At 37.2% G+C, this 21,264-nt stretch overlaps 1 protein-coding gene across 10 annotated transcripts in view; it reads left to right on the forward strand.

Annotated features, from left to right (window-relative positions):
• The window catches only part of DZIP3 (DAZ interacting zinc finger protein 3), a 131,718-nt gene that overhangs the window by 66,422 nt on the left and 44,032 nt on the right, over nucleotides 1-21,264 (forward strand). For all 10 annotated transcript variants that reach the window (XM_060640091.3, XM_060640090.3, XM_060640089.3 and 7 more), the window contains 5 exons: nucleotides 11,078-11,146; nucleotides 14,844-14,940; nucleotides 16,455-16,558; nucleotides 18,101-18,188; nucleotides 19,623-19,724. In XM_060640091.3, the coding sequence (XP_060496074.3) occupies nucleotides 11,078-11,146; nucleotides 14,844-14,940; nucleotides 16,455-16,558; nucleotides 18,101-18,188; nucleotides 19,623-19,724 (460 nt within the window). The remainder of the gene's footprint in view (nucleotides 1-11,077; nucleotides 11,147-14,843; nucleotides 14,941-16,454; nucleotides 16,559-18,100; nucleotides 18,189-19,622; nucleotides 19,725-21,264) is intronic.

Below are 21,264 nucleotides of genomic sequence, written 5' to 3' on the forward strand. Positions count from 1 at the left end.
TATATATAGCACATCTTCTTTATCCATTCATCCATCGATGGACATTTGGGCTCTTTCCATACTTTGGCTATTGTTGATAGTGTTGCTGTAAACATTGGGGTGCATGTGTTCCTTCGAAACAGCACACCTGTATCCCTTGGATAAATACCCAGTAGTGCAATTGCTGGGTTGTAGGGTAGTTCTATTTTTAGTTTTTTGAGGAACCTCCATACTGTTTTCCAGAGTGGCTGCACCAGCTTGCATTCCCATCCCTTAACAATCTTAAGTATTAAATATCTAAGACTTAAAAATTCTGACTTAATAGGAGAAAATGAGTGGCCTTGCTTTACTCTTTTTATACTAATCACTATATCCAACCAGTATCATTTGGAATAATAACATGATTTATAACACATTATTTTAATAAATAGTAATGCAAAAGATACCAGTTGTCCACGAAGTCTAATTTGAAATCCATTAGTTGCTAGAGCTAGTAGGGAGAATAGACAAGTTCTAGGGAATATCTTAGAGTAAGGAGTCTACAATACTAATTATGGAGTTGCAGAAATATTTGGCAGATTTAAGTCTTAAATTTTCTCCCACATATTATGTCATTCATCCTTGAAGGAATTTTTAGGAAGAACTGGATGCCTAGCATTGGCAACATAGTATCAGTTACAAACACTTTGTAACTTATCCCTGCTGGAGTTAGATCCTTCAAGTTTAAGGAGGTGAAGACCTAAGGTAGCTTGGACAAATCTAAACTGGCTACAGTCACTTAAGAACCCACACTTCAGGGTTCAAAACTTTGTATTTTAGCTTAGAAGGCAATGACCAATCCAGATATGTGTTATATAGTATCAGAGATCAGAAAAGTAATGTCATCCATGCAGATGAGCCATCTCTCTCCTTTAGCATCTGAGGATATCCTTCCTCAACTCTGATAGCTGACCCAGGTGCCCTTGTATGCTTGACCATTTTAGGGGATGCATATATCTTCATACAATGAACCCTCCATGTAGAATATTCAACATTTATCAAGGGCCTACTGTGTGAGAAGAATTCGGGAAGGCACATGTAGAAGATACCAACACATGTCAGACATTGCTAGCTAATGGAGAGTAGAGATTAATGTGAAGGGTTTAAAATTACTTATAACAGAGGGACTTCTAGTTCTACTAAGAAGTAGCTCTATTCCTTGCCATTCATCCTTTTTACTACTAAACTACCCAAGATATAATACAACAAACAAGCATAGGAAGGTCTAAAAGGTAGAAGAAAGCAGACTGTCAAGAAGCTTTGGTACTTGAGGAATGATATGACATGAATTTTCCTTATTTCCTCCTGTATATCCTAGACAGAGTTTGCAGAAATCACCAACCTCGAATAGCCAATAGGCAGAGGTGGTGGGGGGAAGCCCAAGAAAAGCCTGTTTGCTCTAGCCAAAGGATCAAGAAAAGGAAAATACAACAACAGAAAACTTTTTTGGCACTATCCAACTTACTCTAGTCAAGCACCAATGGTCCCATACCACCCCTTGGAACCAGGTAGTGTGATAGCAGATAGCACAAACCAGATTTCTTTACTGAGGTAGTATCGCAGCTGGTCTTCCATTCCCCACGGGGCAGAAGTAGGTAGTGTTACAGTTCCTCTGCCAGGATAGTGTCAATGTGATCTAGCAGCAATCTAAGCCTCTGCCTCTACTCAGCATCAATGAAACTTAAGGTAATCTAACTTGGGACTACTCAATATGGGTTTTACTTCTACTCTCATGGGGAGCTGAGTTTCCACCCTTGGTGCTAGCTGGCACTCTATTCTCTCCCCTCACCCCAGGTGGTGCCAGAGGGGCCCAACAGGGAGCCCCTGCTCTCCATCCTGTAGAAACAAAGTGATATGAGTCATCCCTCTGCTTTCTCCTTCCTTAGTGTCAGTAGGGCCCAGCAGGAAGCTGATCTTATACCCTGCTGAGGCAAAGAGCAGAGTAAGTTGGTGCCTCCCTTTCATGGGAAATGTCATGGATTGAGGGGACTGAACTTCCACACCACCCATCTGCATCGAGGCAGTGTGTCAGTGTCCACAATTTTGGTGGGATGTTGTAAGTAGGGCCAGATGAGAAGCTAAACATACACACCCACTCAGCCCTCACAGTACACAGCAACAGGGGGTCTTCCTGCTAAAAAAAGATTAACTAGAATCCAGAGTCTCATAATACCCAGAATATCTAGGCTACAATAGAAAATCCTCATTATACCAAGAATGAGGACAATTAGAACATGAAAAAGAAAAGCTAGTCAACAAATGATAACATTAAGACGATTCAGATTTGAGAATTACCTGACAAAGATTTTAAAGTGACCATCATAACAATGCTTCAACAAGAAAATTGAAATCTCTTTAAACAGATGAGAACCTAGAAAGTCTTACAAAAAATATATAATAAAGGATGGAAATTATAAAACTAAAAAATACAATAACAAAACCTTGCTGGGGACACCTGGGTGGCTCAGTAGATAAGCTTCCGACTTTGGCTCAGGTCATGATCTCACTGTATGTGAGTTCGACCCCCGCGTTGGGCTCTGTGCTGACAGCTTAGAACCTGGAGCCTGCTTCAGATTCTCTGTCTCCCTCTCTCTCTGCCCCTCCCCTGTTCATGCTCTGTCTCTTTCTCTCTCTCAAAAGTAAATAAAGATCTAAAAAAAAATTAAAAAAAAAACCTTGCTGGATATAATCACTAGTAAAGATGACAGAGGATTGAACTGGTAAACTTGAGGAAATACAAAAGACATTACCCAATCTAACAGCATAGAGGAGATAAACTAGGGAAAAGATAAAAAGAGGACAGAGTCTCAGTGACTTGTGGGACAATAATAAAATAAGTTCTTGTCAGAATCTCAGAAGGAGAGAAGAGAGTGTGGCGGGGGGAAGGGAGAAGCATTAAAAGAAATGAGGTGAAATACCTAAATTTACAAATTCAAGAAGCTGAATGAACCCAAAGTAGTATAAACTGAAAGAAATCCATGCCAAGACACATCATAACTAAACTGCAAAAAAACTAAAGACAAAAATCTTGAAAGCAACCAGAGAAAACACACATGGGAACATTAATTCAAATGAATCAAATTTCTTATCTGAAACCATGGAGGCCAGAAGGAAGTGGTACATTATTTAAGTACTGGAAGAAAAAAAAAACTGAAAGAAAACAACTATCTTGAATCCTATATCCAGCAAAAATATCCTTTAGGATTGAAGGGAAATAAAGACAAGTCTCAAAGAAAAACTAGAAGAATCCATTGCTACTAAACCTATGATTAAGGAATAGCTAAAGGAAGGTGTATAATCATAAAGGAAATGATAATAGAAACTTAGAACTTCCAAAAGGAAAGAAGAACATCCAAGTGAGTAAAGGGAGGGGTAAATAATAAGAGTCCATCCTATTTTCATTAATTTTTTAAATCATATTTGATGTTTGAATCAAAAATTATAATACCATCTTAGGTGAAGTTTATGTAGAGGAAGTACAGCAATTATATTTTAAAACTGTAGAGTATAAAGAGACCTATATGAAAGTAAAGAAAATATCAATACCAGTAGATTACCATATACATATTGTAATACCAGGTGCAACCACTAAAGAAAGCTACAGAGATATATGTATTCAGATACACTATAAATAAGTCAAGATGGAATCCTAAAAAAAAAAAAAAAAATGTTAACCCACAAGAAGGTAAGAAAAAAGAAACAGGAAACAAACAAAAAATAATGGCAGACTTAAGCCCTAACATCACTGATTACCTTACATGTAAATGATCTAAATACATCAATTAAAAGACTATGGCAGAGTGTATTTTAAAAACAAAACTGTTGGCACAAAAACAGACACATAGACCAATGGAATAGAATAGAAACCCCAGAACTAGACCCACAAACGTATGGCCAACTCATCTTTGACAAAGCAGGAAAGAACATCCAATGGAAAAAAGACAGTCTCTTTAACAAATGGTGCTGGGAGAACTGGACAGCAACATGCAGAAGGTTGAAACTAGACCACTTTCTCACACCATTCACAAAAATAAACTCAAAATGGATAAAGGACCTGAATGTGAGACAGGAAACCATCAAAACCCTAGAGGAGAAAGCAGGAAAAGACCTCTCTGACCTCAGCCGTAGCAATCTCTTACTCGGCACATCCCCAAAGGCAAGGGAATTAAAAGCAAAAATGAATTACTGGGACCTTATGAAGATAAAAAGCTTCTGCACAGCAAAGGAAACAACCAACAAAACTAAAAGGCAACCAACGGAGTGGGAAAAGATATTTGCAAATGACATATCGGACAAAGGGCTAGTAACCAAAATCTGTAAAGAGCTCACCAAACTCCACACCCAAAAAACAAATAACCCAGTGAAGAAATGGGCAGAAAACAGGAATAGACACTTCTCTAAAGAAGACATCTGGATGGCCAACAGGCACATGAAAAGATGTTCAACATCGCTCCTTATCAGGAAAATACAAATCAAAACCACACTCAGATATCACCTCACACTGGTCAGAGTGGCCAAAATGAACAAATCAGGAGACTATAGATGCTGGAGAGGATGTGGAGAAACGGGAACCCTCTTGCACTGTTGGTGGGAATGCAAATTGGTGCAGCCACTCTGGAAAACAGTGTGGAGGTTCCTCAGAAAATTAAAAATAGACCTACCCTATGACCCAGCAATAGCACTGCTAGGAATTTACCCAAGGGATACAGGAGTACTGATGAATAGGGGCACTTGTACCCCAATGTTTATAGCAGCACTCTCAACAATAGCCAAATTATGGAAAGAGCCTAAATGTCCATCAACTGATGAATGGATGAAGAAATTAGGGTTTATATACACAATGGAGTACTACATGGCAATGAGAAAGAACGAAATATGGCCCTTTGTAGCAACGTGGATGGGACTGGAGAGTGTGATGCTAAGTGAAATAAGCCATACAGAGAAAGGTATCATATGTTTTCACTCTTATGTGGATCCTGAGAAACTTAAACAGAAACCCATGGGGGAGGGGAAGGAAAAAAAAAAGAGGTTAGAGTGGGAGAGAGCCAAAGCATAAGAGACTGTTAAAAACTGAGAACAAACTGAGGGTTGATGGCGGGTAGGAGGGAGGGGAGGGTGGGTGATGGGTATTGAGGAGGGGACCTTTTGGGATGAGCACTGGGTGTTGTATGGAAACCAATTTGACAATAAATTTCATATATTGAAAAAAAAATTAAAATAAAAAAAACTAATCCAACAATACATTGTTTACAAGAATCTTCAGTTTCAGCAACTGAAATAGATTGAGAATAAAAGGATGGTAAAATATATACAATGTAGGGGCGCCTGGGTGGCGCAGTCGGTTAAGCGTCCGACTTCAGCCAGGTCACGATCTCGCAGTCCGTGAGTTCGAGCCCCGCGTCAGGCTCTGGGCTGATGGCTCGGAGCCTGGAGCCTGTTTCCGATTCTGTGTCTCCCTCTCTCTCTGCCCCTCCCCCGTTCATGCTCTGTCTCTCTCTGTCCCAAAAAAAAATAAATAAAAAACGTTGAAAAAAAAATTTAAAAAAAAAATATATACAATGTAAACAATAAAAAAAGAAAGCAGGAATGGCTGTATTAATAGCAAAATGGACTTCAGAGCAAAGAAAGTTCTGGAGACAAAGAAGAACATTAAATAATGATGAAAGGATCAATCTGCCAAGAAGACATAACAACCTAAAGATGTATGTGCCAAACAACAGAGCCTCAAAATACATGAGGCAAAATTTGATAGAACTGTAAGGAGAAATAGAAAAACCTGCTATTAGAGTTGTTGATTTCAGCATCCTACTCTAAGCAATTTATAGAACAACTAGATAGAATCAGCAAAGATAAAGAATTTCTACAACCCAATCAACCAAATAGGATCTAATCAATATTTATAGGACACTTCACTAGACAATAGCAGAATACATATGTTTGCAAGTGGCCATAGGAAAATATACCATAATAGAACATATGCTGGCCCATAAAACCTCAAAAAATTTGAGAGAGTTGAAATCATGCAAATCATGCACTCAGATCAAAATGGAGTCAAACTAGAAATTAATAACAAATGCCCCTGTGCATCAGCACTCCTGTATCCCTTGGGTAAATTCCTAGCGGTGATATTGCTGGTTCATAGGGTAGATCTATTTTTAATTTTTTGAGGAACCTCCACACTGTTTTCCAGAAGGACTGCACCAGTTTGCATTCCCACCAACAGTGCAAGAGGGTTCCCGTTTCTCCACATCCTCTCCAGCATCTGTAGTCTCCTGATTTGTTCATTTTAGCTACTCTGACTGGCGTGAGGTGGTATCACAGTGTGGTTTTGATTTGTATTTCCCTGATGAGGAGTGATGTTGAGCATCTTTTCATGTGCCTGTTGGCCATCTGAATGTCTTCTTTACAGAAGTGTCTATTCATGTTTTCTGCCCATGTCTTCACTGGATTACTTGTTTTCCGGGTGTGGAGTTTGGTGAGTTCTTTATAGATTTTGGATACTAGGCCTTTGTCCGATATGTCATTTGCAAATATCTTTTCCCACTCCGTTGGTTGCCTTTTAGTTTTGTTGATTGCTGATGCATAGGGGCACTATAAACACCCCAATATTTATAGCAGCACTTTCAACAATAGCCAAATTATGGAAAGAACCTAAATGTCCATTAACTGATGAACGGATAAAGAAGATGTGGTTTATATACACAATGGAATACTACTTGGCAATGAGAAAGAATGAAATACGGCCTTTTGTAGCAACGTGGATGGAACTGCTGGAGACTGTTATGCTAAGTGAAATAAGTCATACAGAGAAAGACTGATACCGTATGTTTTCACTCTTATGTGGATCCTGAGAAACTTAACAGAAGACCATGGGGGAAGGGAAGGGAAAAAGAAAAGTTAGGGAGAAAGCCAAAGCATAAGAGACTCTTAAAAACTGAGAATAGGGGCACCTGGGTGGCTCATTCGGTTGGGCGTCCGACTTCAGCTCAGGTCACGATCTCGCGGTCCGTGAGTTCGAGCCCCGCGTCGGGCTCTGGGCTGATGGCTCAGAGCCTGGAGCCTGTTTCAGATTCTGTGTCTCCCTCTCTCTCTGCCCCTCCCCCGTTCATGCTCTGTCTCTGTCTCGAAAATAAATAAACGTTAAAAAAAATTTTTTTTAAATATAAAAAAAAAACTGAGAATAAACTGAGGGTTGATGGGGGGTGGGAAGGAGGGGAGGGTGGGTGATGGGCATTGAGGAGGGCACCTGTTGGGATGAGCACTGGGTGTTGTATGGAAATCAATTTGACAATAAATTTCATATTAAAAATATAAAGATAACAGGAAAATCTGCTGGAAACTACACAAAACACTTCTAATTAATCCGTGGGTCAAAAAAGAGTTCTTAAGGGAAATAAAAGTATGTTGAGCTGAATTAACATCAAAATACAATAGATCAAAATTTGTGGGAAACAGCTAAAGCAATTCTGGGAAGATTTATAGTACCAACTGTACACATTAGAAAAAAGGAAAAGTCTCAATCTAATCTAAGCTCCCTCCTGAAGAATCTGGAGGAAGGAAAGAAAAAAAAACCCAAAACAAGCAGATGAAATTAATAAATATTAGAAGTAATAAAATTGCAAACAGAAAAACAATAAAGAAAATTCATGAATTAAAAATCTGTTTCTCTGCAAATATCAAAACTGATAGACCTCTACCAAAACTGACAAAGAAAAGAAGACACATATCACCACCATCAGGAATGAAACCATGGTAACACTACAGACTCTGCAGACAGAATTACGCTGAGTGAAAAAGCAAATCCCCAAAGCTTATGTACTATTTGATTCCATTCCTATATCATTCTTGAAATGACAAAATTTCCAAATTAAAAATTTTTTAAATGTTTATTTTTTTATTTACCAAAAAAAATTTTTTTTAACATTTATTTATTTTTGAGAGACAAAGCATGACTAGGGGAGGGGTAGAGAGAGAGGGAGACACAGAATCAGAAGCAGTTTCCAGGCTTGGAGATGTCAGCACAGAGCCTGACTCAGGGCTCGAACCCACGAACCGTGAGATCATGACCTGAGCCAAAGTCAGACGCTTAACAAACTGAGCTACCCAGGCGCCCCTAAATGTTTATTTTTTTGAGAGAGAGCTAGCAAGCATGCGTGAGGGAAGGGCAGAGAGAGAGGAGACACAGAATCTGAAGTAGCCTCTAGGCTTTGAGCTGTCAGCACAGAGCCTGACGTGGGGCCAGGACTCACGAGGCATGAGATCATGACCTGAGTTGAACTCAGATGCTTAACTGACTGAGCTACCCAGGTACCCCTCAAAATTTTTGAAATGACACAATGATGAAAATGGAAAACATTAGTGATCCAAGGTTATAAGGAGGAAATGGGAATGGGAGCAAAATGAGGTTTGTGATAAAACTGTTCAGTGTCTTGACTGTATCACTATTCAGAATACTGGTTATTATACTGTAGTTCTTCAAGACATTAACATTTGAAGAACATGAGTAAAGGGTGCATGGGATCTCTCTCTATTATTTCTTGCACCTGTATATTAATCTATGATGATCTCAAAAGGCTTAATTTAAAAAAAAAAAAAGTACGGTTGACACTTGAACATGGATTTGAACTATGTGGGTCTGCTTGTATGCAAAATTTTTAAATATGGGACAGTACTATAAATGTATTTTGTCTTTATGATCTTAGTAACATTTTCTTTTTATTGTAAGAGTACAGTATATAATACATATAACATACAATATATGTATTAATTGACTATGTTATCAGTAAGGCTGGTCAGCAGTAAGCTATTAGTAAAGTTGTTGGGGAGTCAGAAGTTATATACACAGATTTTCAACTGCGTTTGTCAGGGATAGCTATCAGCATCCCTAACTCCTATGTTGTTCAAGGGCCAGCTGTACATGTAAATAACTGTCAAGTGGAGCTATACTTAGTAGGGATTTTGTAGGGTAAAAAGAGTACTTTTGATTGTTGTGATAAGGAAGAACTTCATTGAAGATAGTATTGAACCTCGACTACATAGAATGAGATGGGAGAAAACACAGGGCATGTAGGCTGAGCGGAAACATGAGCAAGCACAGTGTGTGTTCTCATATAGCTTTTAAGCCTTTGCTTTATTCACTTGAACATGTCCCAAAAGTATATGATAAATGTATAAGTATTTTTAAATTATAAAATGTTGATTTCTTTTACTTTAGAACATGATACTTATTAGAAAGCAAAGAAATCTTTTTTCTTTGGCCTAATTCAATGTCAGTCCTACACTAAATGTTTGGTAAATGTTTGTTGATGATAATTGCAGAATTAGCAGAAAGATTTATATAATAGCAACATATTTTGCACAAATTACAATAAGCACTTAATAAATGTTAAGTAACGCTGTCAGTAAAACCCATATAAGAAACATGATAGCCAGCCAGAGTAACTTGAGATCTGTCAGAAAAGAACATCTAATCCTGCTCTAATGTTATTCATGAGAAAATAGGACTAAGAAGTTATGACTGCTTGAACATAGATAGCTGTTTCCTATCCAAGCTGGATGATAGAAACTATGCCTACCTTATCCTCTATTATTTGAGAATCCAGGTCTTCTGAATTCCCCACCAAGCTCTGTCAACTCTTTATTGCCCTCTAAACTATAGTTAGGTAAAATATTGACAAAATGGAGGCGTACAAAGGAAAGGAGGATGTCAATTTAAAAAATCTTATTACCTCTTTTTCAACTCTCTACATACTCCTGCATACCTTGCTTGAGTAACAAAGCTTGTCTTTCTCATTCTTTACTTGAGAACATGATCTTTTTTGTATAGAAACAGACCTGATTTCTTTTCATTGCATTTTTAGTTCAATAGAACATTGATTATAAGTCTCTATAGCTTCTAACAAGCTTGGAGTAAAGGTGAGTGGGTAATCTCTGAAATTTAATAGTCAGCAATGCAACCAACATTTAAAGTCATTGTTTTAGGGCACCTGGGTGGCTCAGGCGGTTAAGCATCTGACTTCAGCTCAGGTCATGATCTCATGGTCTATGAGTTCTAGCCCTGTGTGGGGCTCTGTACTGAGAGCTCAGAGCCTGGAGCCTGCTTCGGATTCTGTGTTACTCTCTCCCTCTACTCCTCCCTGGCTCGTGCTGTCTCTTTCTCTCTCAAAAATAAATAAACGTTAAAATATATATTTAAAAATAATAAAAAAGTCATTGTTTTAAGGCTATCATTCCAATAATTTATATTAACCAGAATTCCTATGTATCTCAAGTGTCTCAACATATCAGAGACTTAACGAGAAATGGACTTTTGCTGTAAATGTCTTCATATTGTAGCAAATTAATGGGTTAGTGTAAAAACTTAGTTGTGAGGAGAAATACAGCAACAAAATGAAGGAGTATCAGAGATGGTTTGTGAACATACATCAACTAAAAAGTATTACTTTTCACTTCTCGTAGTAGCTTCTTGCATATTAATACTTAAGCTAACTGCAAATGATGTTTTCTGATTTATTTTTACCCAGTCTTCCCATGATTAGGTGATGTCGGTGACTCCCCTGTTATAATTTACTATTTTAATTAAAATTCTTATTTGCACACAGCCTCTTTATTTTTATATTTAATATCAGGTTTCTTTCAGACTTTAACCCTTTAATAGTTTGTATGAATTTGTATGACTTGACATAATAACTTTGTAATCAAGTTAAAGTTACCAGTTCTATCACGGGCCTAGAAAATTAAAACATACCATTGGTGTTTTCTAGTGGGTAAACTAAGGTACAAAGAGCTAAAGACATTTTTCTGAGTCTTTGAAGTGGGGGTACAATTCTCTTTAGCGCTATTCTAATTGATGGGGTTCGACCTTAGTACTTTCTTTGGGAAGTCAGTAAATCAGACATTGGAAGATAAATTGCAGAAGGTCTAGTTGTAGGAGTCTATTTTCAGGCTTAATATTTGTGGTTCAAAATGGTCATATTTAGTCCCTCCTCAGCTACAAGTAGAGCTGTTCTGACTGTATTAATGACAATTTCTAATATTTATGACTTACATTTTTTCTTAGATTACAGCGTCAGAGCCACGCTAAAGATAATGAAATTAAGAATCTTAAGGAGCAACTTTCCATGAAAAGGTACAAACTTGGTTGTTGATTTGGTTTAGTGTATGTGCATCTCTGAAACTCTTAGGTATTCCACTCAGCATGTTCTGGCCAGGGTAGCCGTATTAATTTATTATCCAAACTGGGGCACTTTAGAGCATAAAATTGAGCATTAGCATTATTAATAATTACACTGGGACAACAGTTATAAATTGGAAGTGCCCTAGGCAAATTGGGACATATATTTGCCTTAGTTCTGGCCCTAGAAAACTGCTGAGGGAGATTAGATGAGCAAAGTTGTAGTGCCGCAATAAGCTTGCCAGGGACTAGAGCTTATGTGTTCTTATCGCTTAATAGTGCTAGGTGTGACTGTTTTATGAAACTGGCTGAGTTTTATTCTCATTGACATATTTTTGCCTATAGGTAACTTTTTGGGAACTTAGATTCAGTAAACATAGCATAAAATTCACTGTGTTAAGTTATACAATTCATTGACTTTTAGGATGTTCACAGAGGTATACAACCATCACCTTTGTATGATTTCAGAACATTCTTATCCCCCTAAAGAAATTCTGGATACATTAGAAATCACTCCTCTTCCCCTCCCCCAGCTTCTGGCAGTCATTAATCTATCATTTGTTGCTCTGGATTTGCCTTATTCTGGACATTTCATATAATTGTATAATAAATACCCTCTTATGATTAACTTCTTTAACTTAATGTTCTCCAGGTTCATCCATATTGTAGCATGTTATCAGTACTCATTCCTTTTTATGGGTAAATAATATTCTATTGTAGGGATATACTAAAATTTGTTGACCTTTTCATCAGCAGATGAACATTTGTTTCCTTTTTTTCACTATTATGAATAATACTGTTATGAACATCTGTAAGTGAATTTTTGTATGAACATAAGGTTTTCAGTTCCCTTGGGTGTATACCTAAGAGTGGAATTGCCGAGACATGTAGTAAACTCTGGTTAAATTTTTGAGGAACTACCAAACTATTTTCCAAGTAACTGCACATTTTACAATCCCACCAGCAATGCATGTGGGTTCTGCTTTCTCCACATCCTCACAGATACTTGTTAGATTATCTGTCTTCATTTTACTCATTGTAGTGGATGTGAAGTAGTTGATCATGGTGGTTTTTTATTTGCATTTTCTTAATGATTAAATATGTTGAATATTTCTCATGTGCCTGTTGGCTATTTGTGTATCTACTTGGAGAAATGTCTATTCAAATCCTTAGGCCATTTTTTAAATTTTATTTATTTATTTATTTATTTATTTATTTATTATTTTTTAATATATGAAATTGTCAAATTGGCTTCCATACAACACCCAGTGCTCTTCCCAAAAGATGCCCTCTTCAATGCCCATCACCTCCCCACCCTCCCACCCCCCATCAACCCTCAGTTTGTTCTCAGTTTTTAAGAGTCTCTTATGCTTTGGCTCTCTCCCACTCTAACCTCTTTTTTTTTTTTCCCTTCCCCTCCCCCATGGGTTTCTGTTAAGTTTCTCAGGATCCACATAAGAGTGAAAACATATGGTATCTGTCTTTCTCTGTATGGCTTATTTCACTTAGCATCACACTCTCCAGTTCCATCCACGTTGCTACAAAAGGCCATATTTCATTCTTTCTCATTGCCACGTAGTATTCCATTGTGTATATAAACCCCAATTTCTTTATCCATTCATCATTTGATGGACATTTAGGCTCTTTCCATAATTTGGCTATTGTTGAAAGTGCTGCTATAAACATTGGGGTACAAGTGCCCCTATGCATTAAATTGGGTTGTCTTTTGTTGAGTTTTCAGAGTTCTACACATGTTCTGGATATAAGTCCTTAATCAGATACATGATTTGCAAATATTTTCTCCCATCCTGTGAGTTGTCTTTTTACGTTCTTGATAATGTGCTTTAAAACACAAAAGTTTTTAATTTTTTCTCTTGTTTTTGTAGGCAATTTTGTACAATATTCAATGGCATAATAATTCACTTTGGTTGAATTAATATATGTCCTTCAATATTTTTTTTCCCTGAAAACACTGTAGCCTTAGTGGTATTAACAATACAGTGTATTGTTTTATCAAGCTTCTCATTAATGTTTGTTAAGTATGCAAGTATCCAAGTGTTTCTAATAATTAAACAATGAGGATAGCCTTTGGAAACATCCCTATTACAAATTCCATTTGTTTCCTTTAAAGTCATAATTTAGTTTGTGTGCTCTAGAGTTTGGGGCTCAGGTGGGGCGCCTGGGTGGCTCAGTCGGTTGAGCGACTGACTTCGGCTCAGGTCATATCTCATGGTTTGTGAGTTTGAGCCCCGTGTCGGTATCTGTGCTGACAGCTCAGAGCCTAGAGCCTGCTTCTGATTCTGTGTCTCCCTCTCTCTGTGCCCCTCCCCCACTCATGCTCTGTCTCTCTCTTTCTCAGAAAGAAATAAACATTAAACAAAAATTTTAGAATTTGGGGCTCAGGTGTAGGAATCTGAAATGGGATGGGAAAAAGTCAAACCTTATAGGTAGTCTTTCTCCATAATGTCCTTCATAAATAATGTCCTCATCATCTCCCTCTCTCCCTCTCAAGCTGTAGGATTTGTTTTCATTCTAAGGTGTTGAATGTGAGCACTGAGGCAACCAGTACAATATTTTAATGCAGTGATGGCAGGGATAATAAAAACCTTTTGTAGTTGCTATTTGGGGATACAGAAAGGTTATAGAAACTTTATGTGAAATTTATAAATAATAATAGCTTACATTTATTTAGTACTTAATGTGTATTAAACACAAAATATTTTTATGTATGTTATCTGAATGAATTTTCACAACAGGTCTTTGAGGTAATTACTACAGTATTCTCCATTTTCACATGCAAACAAACTGAGGTATAGAGAAGTTAAGTAACTTGCCCAAGGTTTCACATTTATTAAGTTTCAGAAATCAGATTCATCGTCGGACAACTTTATTTCAGAGCCAAGTTTTATTTTTTTTATCATTAAAAAAAAGTTTTTAATGTTTATTTATTTTTAAGAGAGAGAGAGAGAGAAAGTGTGAGCAGAGGAATAGCAGAGAGAGAGGGAGACACAGAATCCGAAACAGGCTCCAGGCTTTGAACTGTCAGCACATAGCATGAACGGGGGCTCAAACCCACTAACCGCAAGATCATTACCGGAGCCAAAGTCGGATGCTTAACCAACTGAGCCACTCAGGTGCCTCTCAGAGCCAAGTTTTAAATCATAGCCCCTATATTGACAACTTTAAAACTTCTGCACTCTTAATAGTAAAGGATAACAGTAAGGGTTAAGTAAATGTCTTCTCTTGCTTTAAAAAAAAATTTTTTTTAACATTTACTTATTATGAGAGACACAGAGCATGTGCAGGGGAGGGGCAGAGAGAGAGGAAGACACAGAATCCGAGGCAGGCTCCAGGCTCTGAGTGGTCAGCACAGAGCCCGACGCAGGGCTTGAACTCACGACCCTTGAGATCATGACCTGAGCCGAAGGGCTCGAACTCACGAACCTTGAGATCATGACCCGAGCTGAAGTCAGACGCTTAACCACTGAGCCACCGAGGCGCCCCTCTTCTCTTAGTTTTATATGCTGTAAAAGTTTACAAGAAATTATTTCTTACTCATTGAATAGTTTTGTATCTTTCTCCCTCCTGAATAAGGTAGAAAAGTCTATCCTTGCTGCAGTGTTGTTAATTCTTTAATGGTCATATATTTCAGATCTCAGTGGGAAATGGAGAAGCATAATCTGGAAAGCACAATTAAAACATACTTAAACAAACTGAATGCAGAAACTAGCAGAGCTTTAACAGCTGAGGTAATACATAAATACATAAATACATAAATAAGGAGAGAGAGAGAGATGGGGTTGGGGAGGGAAGTTTTCCTTGTATACTAGTATACTAAAGAATTGAAAAAAAAAACCTTATTTCTGAATAAACAAATAAGTCATCTTAGGACCAGCCAGAAAACATAACTCCAACTTTTGTGCTCTTTGACTCATTGCAATTTTATACATGATTACTTCATTGTTGATGACTTTATGTTGTTTTCCTCCCCCAGATGACTTCAGAAGATTGGTCTGCTTCAGTATATATAGGAAATACACACATTTTGGGAAAATTCTCATGAAGCCAGGTCACTAAGCCAAGTTTATAAGAATAACATTTTACTGCTGCTGGAGATAATATCTCCTTTCTTTGTTAGCTCCTATGTAGATCTTCCCAAAACACATATACATCATACACTCCCAATTTCAAAACCAACTTACCTTCTAGACCCCCAGAATGTCACTCACAGTTTGTTCTAAGTTAACTTAGAACACCACAACTAGGGTCTCTTCTAAAAGATATGTGATTGATTATCTGTATGGATGTAATTTTTATTTATAGATATTCAAACTTGATATAAAATGTTTTATATCAAACGCTCTAAAAATTTTTAGAGAGTTCACTAACATTAAAAGGATTATATATCTTCCTACCTCTGTCATGGGTGAGCTCTATTCTTTAGCAGAATAATTGGGAATCTGGAGGTCAACAATCAAGGAATGATACCTGAACCAAAAATAATCTGGAGAGTAAAATGCTAGCTATAACTGAAAAACCAAACCCTCAGATTACTTTAAGAGCTCAAGTTTGTATATTTTGTTTCTCACTACTTTTACTCAGAAAGTTTCTTTCTGCTTGCATGATTAATTTTATAAACCCTTAATGCTGTCCAAGAATATAATCTACTTTCAGTGAATATTGAGAGATTACTGAGAAAAAACAGAGGCCAAGTAACCATGCAACAATAATGGTGCCGAAGGAATTCCTGCTGTGGGGGAGACATTGGACCCATTGACCTCCCAAAGTCCATTTGGACTGCATGCTCCTCCTGTGTGGTCTTATTATTTTCTGATCCCTTCCTCAATTAACAAAACAAAACAAATAGCAGGATTCTTTTGAGTTTTCTTAAACTTTGCTGCATAGTAGAGTTACCTGAGAACTTTAAAAAATCCTAGCACTCAGGCTCTACCTGGTATCAATTAAATTAGAATTTCTGGGACCAAGGCACCATTTTTTTTTTAAAGTTTCTCAGATGACACCAGGGTATGTTCAAGCTTGAAAAACTAATGTTCTGGAATGGTTACCAACTCAGTAACCATTGACTAAAAAAGTTAGAGTTGCAGAATTAGAGTTTTTCTAATGTATTATGGATGGTCAAGAGGCTCAGGTGCTGGAAGAGATTGAAAAATAGCTTCACCTTTACTAGAAGTGATTTAGAAAACAACGTGTTCATTTACAAGGACACCTTCAACTTCTTTGTCTTTCTCTCAAAAATCTGTAGGTGTACTTCTTACAGTGTCGTAGAGATTTTGGTCTGCTCCACCTAGAGCAGACTGAAAAGGAATGCCTCAGTCAGCTTGCCAGGGTGACTCACATGGCGGCAAGGTAACATTTTACTCTTCCTTAATGCTTCTTTATCTCAGAGATACTAACAAGAGGCTTTGAGGTCAAACATAATCTGTGTTTTACATGTAAGACACCAGAGTCTTTGGAGTAAACAAACCCTTATTTTTTTTAAACCTCAAAATTCATTTAGTCACTTTGATACTTTTGCTTGGTTGCTTTTCCCGAAGCACTGAGAAATCTGAGCACAGTAATAGCTGTGGACAAATTTTTCCCTTCCCCTGAAGTGAAGTAGATGAAAAATCTCAGAAACATGCATCCAGACTAGATATTTACAAAACGGGGTGGATTCTAAGTGGAAAACCTTTTTTCTAATAGATTTCTCTTCTAATGCTTGATTTTATATACTTTTGGAATACATTGAGGGAAAGATCAGTATTAACACCTGAAATCCTAAGTTAAAGCCAATTTCTTGCTGTGTGATAATAAGTGATTTTTTAAATTTGGGGCAGGTTGCATGAGACTGTCCTTAAATTTATAATTTTATGGAGTATACCTTCATGCTTAAAGAATTAACTAAATTAGAATTTCTGGGACCAAGGCATCATTATTTTTTTAATGATGATCATTTTAATGATCATCATTATTCTCCAATTCTAAAGAATCAGAATCTCTGATGTTTAGCAAGATTCCCAGGATATACTGATGTGCATTCGGGTCCGGGAAGCACTGTTGTAAGTGATCAGTCTATCTTTGCTTGCTAGAGGGAGAAGGGGCACTCTATAAACTAAAATATTATCAAGCCTCTTTGTATAAGATGATCTCAGTGATAACTTATTCTGCTTTTAAAACTGGTGTGCTGGGTGACACTGGGGTGGGGATATTTTAATAGAGCCTTTTGAAAGGCCTCATGAAATCTCTTCTAGAGATGGCAGACCTTCCACACCTCAAAGCTGTTCCTACTTAAGTCATCTGGTGGGCATGTTTGGCAGAGCTGCTGTGTTTGTGTAGTTTATGCACTGCATCGAGGCAGCAGTCTAATTCATCCTCACAGAAGAGGTAGTTCTTTCTGATTTGCCCTCCCATAAGGGTATCTTTTAGGAATTTGCACAAGAGCTGATAGGACACATATGGCCCTGGGATGTCAGGGCTACTGTGAAGATAGTCTAAAACCTGCTTCCAAGAGGACTCAGCATCTGGAAGGATGCTCTTGCTTTTGATGGCTAGGGCATTTCCCTGTTTGGCCTTCTCTGCTTCCTTACTTCAACAGAGGGATTCCTGCGTAAAGATTTCATATGTCCTAAAAAATATTGCCACGATAGAAAAACACTTGGTGTTGTGGAAGCAGAAGTTGTATTTGCTCTTGAAAAAGAAAATATATTCCCCGTCTTTGTTTTATTTTTAATAACCAAACCCTTCCATACAACTTTGTGCCCATTTGAGGTAATTGTTGGTGTCGGAGGTAATTTTGTTGCTGTTTTATGTTATTTACATACATGCTAAAGAATATAATGGAAATTTTTAGAGACCTATGTGGTATATAAAAAGAAAGAATTTTCTCTTGTGTCTCCTTTCCTACATCAGTAACCTGGAATCACTTCAATTAAAGGCTGCAGTAGAGAGTTGGAATGCCATTGTAACAGACGTTAGAAATAAGATTGCATTCCTCAGGGTAAGTGCTGAAGTATCTTTAGAGTAAATTGAATGTTGTAGGAGGTATATACATAAAGAAAACATGTAACATTAACAACAATTACTGGAGAAATTTAAGGAAGAACATGTTTTTTTTCAGTTATTACAATTTATGCCTTTTTAAGGTTTAAGATCGATATTTCCATGTAGTTGATTGTAGACAGAATCGTAGGCTAATACATGTGGGTTTTTCAGGTCTTTCAAGTCCTTCGTACAATAAAGGAACTCAAAAATTGTGCTTCACACCTAATTTTCCTAGAATTCCAAAGCTGATTCTGCTCTAATCAAAAATAATTGTCATAACTTGGTCTGAGTAATTCTGTGTTTATATAATTAAAAGGACAATCAAGCAGACCTGTCTTGGTTTTCAGTCTTAGATTTTATGTTCTTATTCCATAATGCGAAATATTTATTCATTATTTAATAGAATTAGGACTATGCTTAACGTAATCTAAAGAGGTAACCTACTGAATATTTAATAATTTCTTCATTTGGCCTTAGGATATTTTTGTATTTATATCTTCAGGTAAATATATAATGTTCAGTGTTTTGTGATTTCACAACACTGCTAGCAAAACAATGACATTTAATTGTGACAACTGCCTCAGAGCATTACCTATTTGTCCAGCTTTTCCGGTGGCCGTCTTGACTGTTTCTTTCCAAGACTCTTGTTATGAGGTCTTCAGTGATGCTTAGCATTTCTGTTGGGTTTACTCACTGGCCTCACAAGAGCAGCTACATCTTTGTCTTCTTTCATGCACAGGTCTTCTGTGTGAAGTTTCTAATGTTTTATTTCTTTTCTGGTCTCTGTGGGTTGTTTACAAAATAATACTGTGAAGTAACAATGCCAAAAACTTTTGAGAGTATGTAGTTAAGCTTCAGAGATTGGAGTCTTAGTTTTGGCAAAATCCATGACGATAAAACAAAGGTATATATAATACTAGAGAAAACTAGAGGTATAACTCTGAGATAAACAAAATGTGGATATTTAATGAGTATTCCATAAAATTTCTCCTCCAGTTTTTAAAGTGAACATTTGCCAAGTAGCTCAACTCTTCGTTACAAATACTGTTTTCCCATATTTATCAGCCCGATATTACTTACAGCTTCTTAAATCTTTAGACACTATTCACTTTATATCAGTGATTCCCATTTTGGGGCTGAAAGTTATGGAAATACTGAAGAATTATCATAGGATCTGTGAATTATGTGTCTTTGTATCTTGCCAGTACATTTGGGGATAGTGTGTTATAGAATTACTTTATGTCAAAAATCGTTTTTATGTTATTTCTGACATAATTGGTTGAGAATCACTGTTGTGTGTTTTATTATTCAAAACTGCATCGAGTATTCCCATATGCTATTTCTTTGAGGTTTATTTTGCGCTAAAATATTGTTTCTCTTGTTCTACTAGACACAGTACAATGAACAAATTAACAAGGTGAAGCAAGGGTTTGCCTTGAGTACCCTACCTCCAATCCAGCTTCCTCCACCACCACCTAATCCTGACATACTGGTAAGAAATGGGACATTTTGAAAAATTGCCATCTTCATCTTGATGAAGTGCTAAGGGCTATATGTTTAATGTGTGTTCAAACTAGAATAGGCACATACTGTGCATATTGTTTGTAATTATGTCTATTCCTGCTATATTATTTCCAGATGATATAACTAGTTGACTGGCTTAGCCACGCCAATACATAGGTGTATCACTGGATTTTAGTGATGTATTTGGTAGCTAAAGAGGTAATGTATTCTCATTCATCCTGTCAATCTCACCTGTAAGGTAAGAAAAAACTGATGGATGGGCAGAATTCCCAATGCTCTCAGGTTACCCCTAGATGACTAAACCATCTCAGTATAGTACCCTAGCAGTTTAGACTTCACCCCTCCACTTCTACTTTGAACATTCTGTTCCTTAACTTTTATCCCTATTCTACCTTTAGTAGCTTCCATTTATGCCCCTTTCCTGCTTATTGCTGGGAATCAGTGAGTCTCAATCAGCTTTCTCTCTGTTGGACTATTTATATTATCCTTCTGGGAAACATAGTACCTTAACCCAATAAATTCACACAGCTTTTCAAAAGACCTTTCAGGAAAGAACCATTAGGTGATCATTTTTATTATCAAAACACATCTGGGAATAGGAAAAGGAGTAAGGTGTGAGATATTTAGTGGCCAGTCACTTTCAACCCCAGCACTTCTGCTTGTAGTAGAACTTTGAAAATGTTATTTCTGTAAATAGTTGAGTGTATCAGAGAACTTGAAAATTATGTGAATTGTGTGGAGTTACACTGTGTTTCAAAAGCAGAATCCAAAGCTAAAAGCATTATATGGTGTACACCATGGTCTTTAGAATGCAGTATTGCCTTTTATATTTTTAGTTCAGTTTTTATAGGAGCACTACATTATGAACATTATTATTCTAGGCTTGGAACTTCATCATACTCAATTACCCCGATAAGAAATATTATATGCAAATGATGGAGAAATCCAAAGAGTCCTTGTAGTTCTACAGGAAGTAGCACATATGCTTGTATGATTTCTAGAAACTGCTTTCTGCCCATTTTCAAACTACCACCTATAGGTTGTAGTTAAACTCTCCGATAACTCTAAATATAAAATGGCTCCAGAGACTCTGAAGCCACATACAGAGTTTTCTTTGAAGTTTCTTGAAACCAGATCAGCACAAGCTGTCTGATACCAGTGATAACTCCATAGCTGACATATGTAGTTAAACTTTGACCTCTAGATCCTCATCACTTTGAAGGCTTTCTTATGTCTGATGGGGCTTAACCCAGGTTTAGTCAAGGGAAAACCCCACTGGCAGTTAAGCTCTGTGCGTCCTTCTGCTAACATCTGAGAGGTACATGTGTATCTTTTGTGCTTCCTAACTAGCATCACCGCTGTGTTTGATCAAAACTAACAGTTGTGTTCAAGTGCAAGCATCAGCGACCACTAAACATTAGTGGAACAGTTTGAGAGTGCAAATGCTAGAAATGTAACGATGCTATTTGCCGTAAGTTAAGATTATTCAATGGAAACATACTAGAGAT

The sequence above is a fragment of the Panthera onca genome, chromosome C2, assembly GCF_046562875.1.
Source record: "Panthera onca isolate mPanOnc1 chromosome C2, mPanOnc1 haplotype 2, whole genome shotgun sequence".
In the NCBI taxonomy this organism is placed as follows: Eukaryota; Metazoa; Chordata; class Mammalia; order Carnivora; family Felidae; genus Panthera; species Panthera onca.